Genomic DNA, 11,869 nt, shown 5'->3' with positions numbered 1-11,869 from the left:
ACTCCATTAACATCCAAAATAGATTCTTACCGACGACAAAGGCTCCAAAAGTTTGTCAGAGCGGATACTGTTAATATCGGATTCTAAAAACGTAGACATTCGAACATTCCGCTCTTCTTCTTGATATCCCAGATCAACAAGCTCGTTTATGAGAGCTAGATATCCAAGATGTGCATTCTCATCCGTAGTTCGGTTTAAACGAGATAGGAGTATGAACAACCCCACGCTGATATTATCATACTCTTTTGCATCTGCGTTCTGGTACCTTCGTTCAATCCATTCCCTGTACAAACTAGCTGCCTTGTTCCTCACTTTCTCATTGGGAGAAATTAGATCATCCACAACGTTTGCAGATTGTCCTGCTTGTGAATAGAAGAACCCTAACTGGTCTTGCATTGCGGATGAGAAGATAATAAATGATATGAAAATTCCAAAAATCGAGACTACTTTCTTCAGAAAACAACGAGCAATGTTAATAAGTAAGATTAAAACAACATATCATTTACAATTCCATCTCTTGCATAGTACCCGTTTTCAATGCAACTCTTGTCAACAAGGGGAGTCATGTTCTCCATTCCTCCACAATTCATCAAATGCCATGTAAAGTGTTCTTCGCAGCATATTAAACTCGGAAATTGCAGAATCGCATCTCTTCGCCTACATCTCAAAGATGTCAGCCTCTTTTACCATAGCGCCGTTTTCATATTGTAGTATTTTTCGTACAGCTTGCTGCTACACAAATGGCACATGAATAATTTGTATATATCGCACTCCGCGCAATTAGGATTACTGCACTTGATCAGCTTCTTCAATTTAAAAGATGCCAGCATCTTGTGTGAAGGATAAAGCTTCAAATGATCTAATAAGTGGTATTGGTCGCAGTAGCAGGCATTGCATGCCACGCAGTACACTAGATTTCCTCGTTTTCTACATACAGAACAACTCTGCGTAGGGTCATCGAACGCTTTTCGGCATTTCCGAAACAGCTTCGACAACTATGTTTCATGATCTCCTTTCCGCCCACTTCACGTCGCTGCCATTCTGGCAATGATTCACACTCAATGCCATAACCTGCTTCTTCCCCCTTCTCCTCGTTTCGACCGAACCCAACGAACTCCACGCGCTTTCCGGAAGCGAAATGGCAGTCCTGCGCCAAATGGCCCGTTTTCCCGCAGATCGGGCATTTCCTCGAATCCAGCGGGGAAATCCCGTCCTTCCAGCGATTCTTGGAGGGGAGGAACTGCGGCGCGGTGGGCAGCACGCGCAGAACTTCCGTCTCTTTGCGTGGCTCGACGGAAGGAGCGGCAATGGAAGGCGTCTGGGCGGGCGAATCGTCGGAAGGCGGGGAGGAGAGCGCGGCTTCCTCGGCTTTCCGCTTGCACTCCAGGGAACAAACGTCCTGGTCGGTGCGGTCGCACACGTACTGGCCGAATTTGCCGCAAATCACGCAGAACGGACCCAGAATGGGAGCCGCGGGCGCGTCTTTGGAGAACTGAATGACGGATTCGAGATCCGATTCGATCGAATCCGAAGGGGTGGGGGGAGGAGGGAGGCGGGGATCGATCGAATGTTCGATGGAATTCGATAGATGAGGGGTGAAGGTTTCAATGGAATTCACCGTTTGTTCGATGGAATTCACCGTTTGTTCCTTCGAATTCGCCGTTTGTTCCTTCGAATTCGCTATTTGTTCGATGGAATTCGCCGTTTGTTCCTTCGAATTCTCTTCGCGTTCGGCTGGTTCTTCGGAGTCAGAGGAGAGGGCGAGAATCGATTGAAGCGATCTCCCAGCCGATGGGACGGAGGTTTCTTTGGGAGTTTCGAGAGGACGGTGGAACACAGAAACATTCGTGGGGAGAGGGAATGGTGCGCTGGAAGCAGAGTTGGGAAGTGGAAAATCAAGAACCACTAAGCAGAATAAGCAGATCATCAAAGAGAAAACGAGGATTGGATGCCGCAGAAGCCTGCATTGCTTTTCCTTCTTCTTGCAATTCCTCGCGAAGTTTCCTTCGTTTTTCTTGTCTTTCCTGCTTTTTCCTCTCTTTTGCAACCTGTTTATCATCTTGTTCCGAAGAGGAAGATGACTCACTATCGTCTCTTTTCTGTGATTCTATATTCTACTCAATTCTACAAAGCTACTCGAATGCACCGTATCCTTCTTTCCACGCTTATCTTGCTTCTTGTTCAACACTCGAGCCAAACATCCCATCTTTTCGTCATCAGTCTATTGTCAATCCAACAAATCGAATTCATACCATTTTAGCAATCTTTGCTGTGTCCCAACCAAATTCCTCCAAGAGTGCATGGTAATCGCTACCGTCAAGCTGGTCGGTTGCAATCCGATAAGCTTGAATGTTCTCAAGGATATTATCGATTCGGTACTTCCTTGACTGAGCCCATCCAGGAGCCTATTCTGTTACGACAGTATAGTGTACTAACGCGCTCAAATATCTTGTGATTCTGAGCCATCCACTATATAATCATTTCTGTTGATTGAACCTTAATTGAATTTCAGATGCCATTAACTCCTAAATTCAGTATCACACAGGTATTTTGTTTTTGAAGAGCTCTATGCGTTTTTAGACGGACGAGTTTATTATCGTTGAGATTAATGTTCCATATGTTTGTTTTTTGAAGATATATATGATTTGTAGGTACGTGTTGGAGATATGGAGTTTGTGGTGGATGATTGTGATTTTTCGTTCTTTTGCAATCCCTACTTGCTAAAGCTGCACTTTCCTTATCCTTGTATCGACGATGAACGAGCGAAAGCAGTGTACGATGTAGACAAAGTATGGATTCGCAATAGTTTGCAAGAAATAGGATAACGGAACTGTGTACGTCCATATTCCCAAGGTGGAAAAGGGCCGTTTCTTCCCTGACTTAGATTTGATCTCGACATTACTCCAAAAGCCTGCTCCCATGCCTACCCTTCCCAGAGGGTTTTTACCAGACAATTTCTGACCATATTAGTCCTCTTATCCAAGAGCTCGATGCTCCTGCTGCCCCTGTTTCTGCGCCTCTAGAAACTCCCTCCACAAACACCGATCTGTTATCTCTCGAAGAAAGTCGAAACCGCGGTCCCTCTATTCTCTTTAGACGCCGCGTCCCGTCCCCGGAAATACGGCTTTAACGATCTCTTCGAGAACGTCTTCAAGAGCTTCGAAGACTGCAGCGAAATCATCGAGAACCCGGTTCCCGACGATTCTCAAAGCGACCCTTACGAACTCATGCGAGCCATGGAGACCACCAAGTTCAGCAAGGACCACTATCTCAGCGACTACGTCTATGGAAAGGAGGATTATCTCTACGCCGAGTTCACGCAGTTCCTCCCGCCCTGGGTCCTCGCCGATCGAATTCTTCGAAAACGCGTCAAGGAGGAGGGAAACCCGCCCGTCGTACCGCCCTCCGATTTCTACGATTTCTACGATTTCTACGATTTCGACAAGTCGGGATCCAACGGAGAGCCCCAGCAAGCGACAGAAAACCGCGAGAAAAAGGAGGAACACAAATCGCGCTCGGGAGATGAAACGCCCATTCAGGTGAAACCGCTAATCAGTGAAACGCCTTCCTCCCGCGGGAAATCGCTGATTACCGAGATCGATGAAACGCCGTGTCAGAAATCGGGGGAATTTTTGGAGAGCGAAAGTCGTGCGGCGGAGCAAATCGTGGAAACCAAGCGGGAGTTTCTCGATGTAACGCCCCACATTCCCTCCATGATTCTGACCATCGATCCCCCCAATTCCACCTCGACTTCCACGGTTTCCACGGTTTCCACGGTTTCCACCTCTACTTCTACTTCCCCCGAAGCGGCGAAGGCACGAGCAGTCGCAGAGCAGATTCGGCAGCACGTGGGATCCCACCGATTTAGCCACGAGGAAATGTGCGAACTGACGAAAGAAGAAAACGATTTGATTGGCTCAATTCGACCAATCAGCTTCTCGATTCCGAAAGATCGTCGAGGTCACATTTTGTTCTCGTTAGTGGATATTCTGTGTGCTTATTGCTATGACGTTCGAATGACACAGAATGATCCAAACACGGAATCAGCATGGACGATCTCCATCCTCTCCCCCACTTTGTCCTGGTTGAACCAGCTTTCATCTTTGCACACTGTTCTTGTGTCATTTATTAGGAGAGTTCTCATTTATCCTTACCTAAGAAGATATGATCTAGCGAGGTTGTGCATTCGGGATTGTGCATTGATCATCAAACTTGGGAAGCGTCGAATATTAAAATGCTTACTTGATGTGCGGATTTGGAGAGAGGTCGATTGTAGATTAAGAAGGTGTTTAAGTACTCCGAACGAAAATATATTTTGAATACTCTGTACATTGACAAGTACATACTGTGGATCCAGTCGGTTGATTACCCGGTTCTCTATGACCTCTCTGAGGAGATTAGCGTATCGTTGCACACAATGATCTTATTCGTAGTATTTACTGAAAACAAGAATAAACCGAGAGGTTCTTGATCTTGGAATCCCCGAACTTGATTCAGAGGCCAAGGAAATATTGAAAGAAGAGTTGGAAAGTCAACAGTAGCTTTATCCTGTTTTTTCTACACACAAAGGGAGAGCTTTCTAATTATAAATTCTGGTGCCATGCTGAAAATGCGCTGTGACATAAAATCATACAAAATCTTATGGAGAACGCCTATTCAAAGTCCCTGGATGCGCAGATTCTCTTTTGGAATCAGTTCAATATTCCAGAAAAGGTAAAGGGCATCAAGGAGAGTCTCGAAACGATCTCCAAATCTCAAGAATCGAGTGTGAAATCCAGAAAGGAGTTAGCAACAAAAACGAAAGAGTTGCGCTCTGTGGCAGCAGGAGAGAGAATGACGTTCATGAAGGGTTTGTTGAAGTCGTACCAGGAAGAAATCGATCACTTAACGATCCGCTCCCAGTATTTGCACTTTCGTTCACTTTACTGTCAGGTTCGCTGAAAACCTCATGTCCGTGTATTACTCCGATCTTTCATCGCTGGTTGACCCGAGCCAGCTCTTACAAGAGTCCAAAACCATTTACACGCAGTACGTGGAAGCTATCACCGAATCAGAACGTCTGGATGCTTTAAACAGCGAGTAGCGGTAAAGGACTTTTCCTTACTATAGAATGCGACAACAAGTGATGCAGCTGCAGTCTGCAAACAAGCAGAAATCGTCCACCGAGAGCGAGAACAGCTCGCTTCGCAAGGAAATCGCTCGTCTGGTACGTTTCTCCGCATGTTATTCACCCACAGAAAGAGCTCAACGACTCCCTCGAAGACGAGCTGAAGCAGTAAGCCCGCTATCCTTGCTCGTTCCCTTCTAGCAAAGACGACGAATTGAAATCGCTCGGCGAGTCGCTCGCTTCCTTGTCTTCCACCCACGAAGAAAACGTCCGCCTCCAGCTCCAAATCGCGACGCTTGTCTCGATTGAATGCACCGTTTGACGCGCAGAACAAAGAGATCAATGAGTACTACTCCGTGACAAACAGCGTGGGTCCCGACGTGGACGGCTCGGCGATCACGCAGCAAGTCGCGTTTCTGCGCGGCCAAATCGACTCGCTGCAAGCAGAGCTTCTCAAAGAGAAGGAGTCGAACCGAATCGCCGAAGAGCGCCTCAAACAAACCGAAGAATCCTTCGAGCAGAAAGAAGAAGGCTACGAAAGCCAGATCGCGCTTCTCAACACCGAACTCGAACGCCAGGCCACCAGCATCGAGTCGCTTCGTAGGCGCTTCCATCGAATTCCATCGAAGGCTCGGAGCTCCAGACCTCAACCTCGACGTCGACCTCGACGTCGATTTCGATTTCAACGCCGACGATGCGATCGGACGACGTCTCCAATCTCGTGAGCGACCTTCGGAAAACCATCCAAACCCTCAAAGCCGAGAAGGACGCCGCGGCTTCACGCGCCGCAGCGGAGAAGGAGACGCTCCGGACGCAGCACGCCGCGGAGCTCGCGCAGCTGCGCAGCGAGCTCGCCGAATTGAACGAAGAACTTCGCACGCGAATCAGCGAAACGGAAATGAAGCGAATCCAGAGCATTCTGCTCACACTGCAAGTCGGGTTGTCGCCTCCTTTCTCTCTGCAGAGCGTCGGAATCCCCGTGGAATTCACGGCCTCGGCGGAGCTGCCCGTGCCGGACTTGCAAGCGGTGTTGCTGGACAAGATTCGGCACTTGGAGACGAGCAACAGTTCGCTTCGCTCCACCTTCAATGAGATCTATAACAAGTACATGCAGAGTGAGAATGACCGCCACGCGCTCGAGGAAAAGCTCCGGGATGACGAGGAGGCGATGAAGCGGATGGAGACGCAGATCGCAGAGTTGGAGCAGCGCGTCATTGGGTCGGATGGGGCGACTGCCGTCACGGGGTTCAGCAGCAACGTGGAGGTGATTTTGAAGGATCAGAGAGATCGGTACAAGCGGCGAGTGGATGAATTGGAGGTAGAGAAGAGGGGATGATGCGAGGTAGGCGGAGCGAAGTCGGGATAAGGCATCGCTGGATTCGCTGTATGATGTGATCAACCAGCTGAAGGCACAGTAGGGGTTGGGGAAGGGATTAAGGGAAGATTAAGCAGTGAGAAGGGAGCTTCAGTATTGCGCATCGGGTTTGTGGATAACGCGTAGAGAACGTACGATCGGTTCGGAAGCACGAGCAAATACCACTCTTCGGAGCTATCTACCAATCCGCTGGAGGAGGTTAGTTTTAAAGTGGCCCAGAAAATGGTTCGGTCTTCCAATGTGCGCTGCGCCGTTTCTGGATACTTAGTTGTGTTACATTTTCTTGTGGTGATACTAGTAATTCGTCAGTCGTTCTTTTGTTGACTTAGTGGATTGTTTGTTAGAAATGAACGTTTTTGTGGAGCCTAGAGAAGGAGAGTATCTATTCCCGAAATGGCAAACTATTAGCATATAGGAATCGAGAACCTTGGACTCTACTCAATTTCGAAGCGATCATATGGATCCAAGAACGAAAATCCTGTTTCATCTGCTGTCAGGCACAGGAGAAAAAAGAGTTTTCATTATAAATCCTAATATCAAAGATGTCTTCGTCTTCAAATTCTTTTGAGAGTGAATACTCTTGTACTAGTACTACTGGCATGCCGTCTATTGAACGCGTCTGGGGAAAGGGAAATCCTGATTATGACGGAACCTTATCTATAATTGTTGTCGGAGCTTCTGGAAACCTGGCAATGCTTAAGGTAGGGCTGGAGGGCTTCGATCCATCGTAGACGTTTCCTGCTCTGTTTTCTCTATTTAAACATTCTCTCCTGCCTCGCTATACGACAATTGTCGGATATGCGCGCACGAAAATGGACGATGAGTCGTTCCGAGAGAAGCTGCGAGGTGCTTTGAAGCGTAATTGCGACTGTGTGGAGCGCTTCCTTCACATTTGCCACTACCAGAGTGGCCAGTATGATTCGGTTGAAGATTTTGCTAGACTAAATGACCGTTTGAACGACATGGAAGTCACTCAATGCTTGCGCTATGTGGAGAATGGCAAGGAACGTTTCGTATGCAGTAAGAATCGTCTTTTCTACTACGCCATCCCTCCATCCCAGTTCAATCCTGTCAGCAAGTGCATTCACGGTTTGTGTGTGTTGTCCCCCTAATTTCCTAGACACCTGCATGGAAAACGAGGGCTACGATCGAATTGTCGTGGAAAAGCCCTTCGGTCGCGACTATGACAGCAGCCGGGAATTAAACACCTTCCTTCAAAGTCTCTTCGCGGAAGAGTCGATTTACGTATGTTTTATGGAATGCAATGCTAATCCACAGCGAATCGACCATTATCTGGGTAAAGAAATGGTGCAGAACCTAATGGTGACTCGGTTCTCGAACATGATTTTCAGCGCGATCTGGAACCGCAACTACATCGACAACGTCCAAATCGTCTTCAAAGAAACGCTGGGCGTGGACGGCCGCGGCGGGTACTTCGATCATTACGGCATCATCCGCGACGTGATGCAGAACCACCTTCTCCAGATCGTCTCGCTGATCTGCATGGAGCAGCCTCTCTCTCTGCACAGCACGGACATCCGCGACGAGAAGGTGCGCGTGCTGAAGGCCATCTCTCCGCTGCGATTGGACCGCACGGTCGTGGGCCAATACGTCGCCAACGCCACGCAGCCCGGCTACCTCGACGACCCCACCGTGCCCAGCGACTCTCTCACGGCCACCTTCGCGGCGACGGTGCTGTAGGCGCGGCGAGGCGTGGTGAGACGTAGGACGATCAACACGCCGCGATGGTACGGCGTTCCGTTCTATTTGAAGTGCGGAAAGGGGCTGGACGAGTCGAAGGCGGAGATCCGGATCCAGTTCAAGGATATGAGCTGTCCGCTGTTCGAGCACAGCAATCGGAACGAGTTCGTGCTGCGCGTGCAGCCCGACACGGCGATCTACATGAAGATGAACGTGAAGTCGCCAGGCATCGAGACGATGCCGGTGACGGGCGAGCTGGACATGACGTACAAGAAGAAATACGATTTCACGCTGCCCGAAGCGTACGAAAGACTCATTCTGGATATCATCCGCGGCGATCACAGGTAGGCGAGGCAAGAGGGCGTTAGGGTGTTAGTCACTTTGTGCGAGGCGATGAGCTGGAGATTAGCTGGAAGATTTTCACGCCGCTGCTGCATGAGCTCGAGGAAAAGAAGATTAAGCCCATTCCGTACGTGCGAGGCTCGCGAGGGCCCGAGGAGGCCGATTTGCTGCGTGATGCAAACGGGTTTGTGCGATCCAAGGATTATGAATGGAGCCAGCCCGAATTAGTAGATCATGTAAATGTTTGGCCTCTTTGTTTGAACAAGCATGCGGCCCATGAAGGTGGGTGCACAAGTAGTAATAATACAGCGTGGTTTGGTAACTTCGGGAAGAGTGGGAAGCGAAAATTGGCACCCAATCCTTCATTGTAATTCGTGTTTCATAGATGTGGAATGCTGATAGAGACATGATGTTGTTACCAAGAATCTTACAAATAATAATAATAATAATAATAATAATAATAATAATAATAATAATAATAATAATAATAATAATAATAATAATAATAATACAGAATGGAACCAACCCATAGCTTCAATCATCGTATCGCTTCGCCCTTCGTTTGCTCAAACAAACACACAACTTGCTAGCAAGAAAAGGATGCTTCAGCAACTCTGCAGCGGTGGGACGCGAATTCTCATCCTAGCCTTCATCGCTCTCTCCCTCACATACCACGTTCAAACACTGGAGATACAAATCTCTCAGCTCCTGGCTCAGCGCGTCCCACGTCTCCGGCTTGACTTCCGGCCGCGTGTTGGCCCGCGTGATCCGATAAATAACGCTCTCGCGCGTTTTGCTCTCATTTCGGATGGCTTTCCAGGGGATTTCGCCGGTTATCATCTCGTACAAACAGCAGCCAAGACTCCAGATGTCGGAGCGGCCACGTTGGAACCCTCGACCCGATTCCGGCGCAATGTACACGTCGGTTCCACGAAATGATCCGTCGCCGACGATCGTGTTCCGCGCTGATTTCTAGAGGAGAAAGAGAGAGAGAGGATGGCAACTTCGATCACGAAACACGAGCCAAAATCGCACAGCTTGTATAGATCGGTGTCAGCAATCAGGATGTTCGCTGTCTTGATGTCTCTACACATTATCCCATCTCCTGCTCCATCTCACCTATGAACGATGTGTTTCGACGCTAAATAGCTCAGAGCTTCCAGCATTTGCTTCATTACCACGCGGATCGTGGATTCATCTAATGCTCCATGCTTCACGATATAGTCGTGCAGATTGCCGTATTTGCAGTATTCCATCGCATATCCGCACACGCCACGCAGACTAATTTCTTGATAATACAAAACGATGTGGTTATGCAGTAATCCGCGAACCACACCCACCTCCCTTCGGAGATCGTTACAAACATCGTTTTCGAGATACACGGTGGAGGAAAAAGACTCATCCGACAGAACGGAGGCGGTTTCATCGGAGAATTGGTAGGATGGGTCGATGTACAGTTTGATAAATACATTGTCTTTGATTTCGGGGAGAGAACCGATGAAATACTGCGGAATTAGATATAAAAAAGAGAGAGGTACTTGAAGAGGACCGGAGATGGCGATACGACGGAGGTTCGTGATGGTCTTATCTTGTGTGGTTTGCAATCCAGAAGGGAAAACTGCAAGAATAAACCAAAAAGAGTGTGGATACGAGAAGAGGCTGACAAAGCGCTCGCCTGACTGAACGAGCTTTCTCGGTCGACTTCTCGGTTTTTTACCTAGCCGTTAGAGTCTAAGGCAGATGGAACGGTGGCATGGTCCTCAATGAAGTTGATTAACTCTTCCCTCTCCGTCAGCTCTTTACAATCCGCTACGCAGCTATCATATTCGCTCTGAATGGATGATAATGTGGTGCTTAATTCCTCCTTTTCTTTTAGTTTGTTTTTCTTTATTTCTTTTAACTTGTTCTGTGCGTCAATTATTCACTCAAATATCACCTCTATAACTTGCATTCGTCGAAGTTCTTGTATCTCTAGACAATAACAGAAATAAGGGACGCATACGCTCTTCATACGATAGTTGTACAAATTCGTTTTCATCAAAAAGCTTGATTGCCTCTCTAATCAAAACACACCACTCTACGCCTCATACGCGTCAAATTCGTCATAGGGGGACATCATAAAGTTACAGATTCGCGCAACTTATAACAAACACAAAGAATACAACAAAAAATGAAACTAGTTTAAGTTTAAATTATTTGCAAACTGCTCCACTTTTCCTTGTAAAAAGCCCACAACAGCGGGGTCCTTCTCAAGCACTTGGCAAACACACCCACGTGCAAAACTGATTACCTCTTCCTTACTCCACTGAAGTTCCTTCGCTACAGAAGCGATCTCCTGACTGAGCGAAACGCAAAACAGAGCAGTATCGTCTGTATTAACAGAAAACGGAATCACGCCCTCGATTTTTTTCAAAATTGGATGTTCTGAAAGGCTTTGGATCCCCAGTGTCATCAAATTTGAAGTGGGACAGACCTCGATGGGAATGTGCATCTGCTTAACGACCTCCAAGTCTGCGTCATTCTATTGTGAATCGATTGTGGATTTGAGTACGAGAAACAAACAATGTCCAAAGCGATCCGGCCGAAAATCAAGAATGTCCTGGATATCTCGACATTTTTGAAATTCGTCGCGATCGCAGCAACACTTTGAACTCAAAACTTTGGAGTTGGGAACCTCGCCAACGTGAATTGTGGTTGGAATGGCGTGCTTCTTGAGTAATGAAAAGGCTTCGCGGAAATAGGAGAAAGGGGCAGCCTATGGAAAGAGCAGAAGGCTGAGAGTACGGTGGGGTTTCCTGAGAGCTCGACTCCAACAACATGCAATTCTCCTGAAGACTTGTACTGAATGGCCAGTTGGGCGGTACGAAGCGCTTTCTCCCTAAATCAAAATCACTTGTGGGCAAATACGCGCTCTCACTTCGATTGATGCTCAGTACCAAGCGAGTTACGATTTGGTTTTGGAACGCTTTTTCGGCTTTTTTCATTTCGTTCAAAATTACATCGATTCCCTCCTTCTCAGACAATGACAACGACATGTCTTCCGAAGTGTAGCAACGCGGCGTTGTACGAATTTCTACGTAGACAACGCCGTCTCGCACACAATCCTCGATGAACTCTCGAGTAATTCGCTCCAACGAAGCTCGAGTCGTTATCACCGTGTGGATGACATCGAAAATCTTGAAGCACCTATTTCTCATGCAACACACGAACAGAAACTCTTGAAGGGAGCGTTTCCCATCGAGGAGCTTTTTCACGTTCTCCACTTCTTCAACGGAATGACTTTGCTGGTACAACTCCAAAATCGTATCGAGACGAACACTTCCATGGAGATGGCAGTGTAGTTC

General features: G+C 47.7%; 9 protein-coding genes across 9 annotated transcripts; 5 read left to right on the top strand and 4 right to left on the bottom strand.

The window, feature by feature from the left end:
- Nucleotides 1-485: 485 nt before the first annotated feature.
- Nucleotides 486-830, bottom strand: GSBLH_T00007175001 (uncharacterized protein; the record flags this gene model as incomplete). Its single annotated transcript, XM_013042952.1, has 2 exons — nt 486-657; nt 688-830. 2 exons carry the CDS (start codon nt 828-830, stop codon nt 486-488), a joined length of 315 nt encoding a protein of 104 aa, XP_012898406.1.
- Nucleotides 831-910: 80 nt separating this feature from the next.
- On the bottom strand, nt 911-1,927 carry GSBLH_T00004101001 (uncharacterized protein; the record flags this gene model as incomplete). Its single annotated transcript, XM_013042951.1, has 1 exon — nt 911-1,927. The coding sequence occupies one exon, from the start codon at nt 1,925-1,927 to the stop codon at nt 911-913; it is 1,017 nt and encodes a 338-aa protein (XP_012898405.1).
- Nucleotides 1,928-2,666: 739 nt separating this feature from the next.
- On the top strand, nt 2,667-2,961 carry GSBLH_T00004100001 (uncharacterized protein; the record flags this gene model as incomplete). The annotated part of the gene is made up of 2 exons (XM_013042950.1): nt 2,667-2,789; nt 2,821-2,961. 2 exons carry the CDS (start codon nt 2,667-2,669, stop codon nt 2,959-2,961), a joined length of 264 nt encoding a protein of 87 aa, XP_012898404.1.
- Nucleotides 2,962-3,878: 917 nt separating this feature from the next.
- GSBLH_T00004099001 (uncharacterized protein) lies at nt 3,879-4,471 on the top strand (the record flags this gene model as incomplete). Its single annotated transcript, XM_013042949.1, has 2 exons — nt 3,879-4,247; nt 4,277-4,471. 2 exons carry the CDS (start codon nt 3,879-3,881, stop codon nt 4,469-4,471), a joined length of 564 nt encoding a protein of 187 aa, XP_012898403.1.
- A 170-nt stretch (nt 4,472-4,641) lies between these two features.
- On the top strand, nt 4,642-5,429 carry GSBLH_T00004098001 (uncharacterized protein; the record flags this gene model as incomplete). The annotated part of the gene is made up of 5 exons (XM_013042948.1): nt 4,642-4,901; nt 4,933-5,079; nt 5,110-5,206; nt 5,238-5,275; nt 5,309-5,429. 5 exons carry the CDS (start codon nt 4,642-4,644, stop codon nt 5,427-5,429), a joined length of 663 nt encoding a protein of 220 aa, XP_012898402.1.
- A 372-nt stretch (nt 5,430-5,801) lies between these two features.
- Nucleotides 5,802-6,832, top strand: GSBLH_T00007174001 (uncharacterized protein; the record flags this gene model as incomplete). Its single annotated transcript, XM_013042947.1, has 5 exons — nt 5,802-6,425; nt 6,454-6,521; nt 6,551-6,575; nt 6,609-6,749; nt 6,827-6,832. The coding sequence occupies 5 exons, from the start codon at nt 5,802-5,804 to the stop codon at nt 6,830-6,832; spliced, it is 864 nt and encodes a 287-aa protein (XP_012898401.1).
- A 192-nt stretch (nt 6,833-7,024) lies between these two features.
- Nucleotides 7,025-8,896, top strand: GSBLH_T00004097001 (uncharacterized protein; the record flags this gene model as incomplete). The annotated part of the gene is made up of 6 exons (XM_013042946.1): nt 7,025-7,183; nt 7,214-7,571; nt 7,603-7,727; nt 7,761-8,179; nt 8,210-8,527; nt 8,560-8,896. The coding sequence occupies 6 exons, from the start codon at nt 7,025-7,027 to the stop codon at nt 8,894-8,896; spliced, it is 1,716 nt and encodes a 571-aa protein (XP_012898400.1).
- Nucleotides 8,897-9,167: 271 nt separating this feature from the next.
- On the bottom strand, nt 9,168-9,781 carry GSBLH_T00007173001 (uncharacterized protein; the record flags this gene model as incomplete). Its single annotated transcript, XM_013042945.1, has 3 exons — nt 9,168-9,497; nt 9,530-9,611; nt 9,645-9,781. The coding sequence occupies 3 exons, from the start codon at nt 9,779-9,781 to the stop codon at nt 9,168-9,170; spliced, it is 549 nt and encodes a 182-aa protein (XP_012898399.1).
- Nucleotides 9,782-10,701: 920 nt separating this feature from the next.
- Nucleotides 10,702-11,509, bottom strand: GSBLH_T00006765001 (Adenosine deaminase; the record flags this gene model as incomplete). The annotated part of the gene is made up of 4 exons (XM_013042944.1): nt 10,702-11,046; nt 11,077-11,280; nt 11,310-11,403; nt 11,433-11,509. The coding sequence occupies 4 exons, from the start codon at nt 11,507-11,509 to the stop codon at nt 10,702-10,704; spliced, it is 720 nt and encodes a 239-aa protein (XP_012898398.1).
- Between the last annotated feature and the right edge of the window lie 360 nt (nt 11,510-11,869).

This window comes from Blastocystis hominis, assembly GCF_000151665.1.
Source record: "Blastocystis hominis, Singapore isolate B (sub-type 7) whole genome shotgun sequence assembly, scaffold_5".
NCBI classification, from domain to species: domain Eukaryota; class Bigyra; order Opalinata; family Blastocystidae; genus Blastocystis; species Blastocystis hominis.
This window is presented reverse-complemented; position numbering and strand designations above follow the sequence as displayed.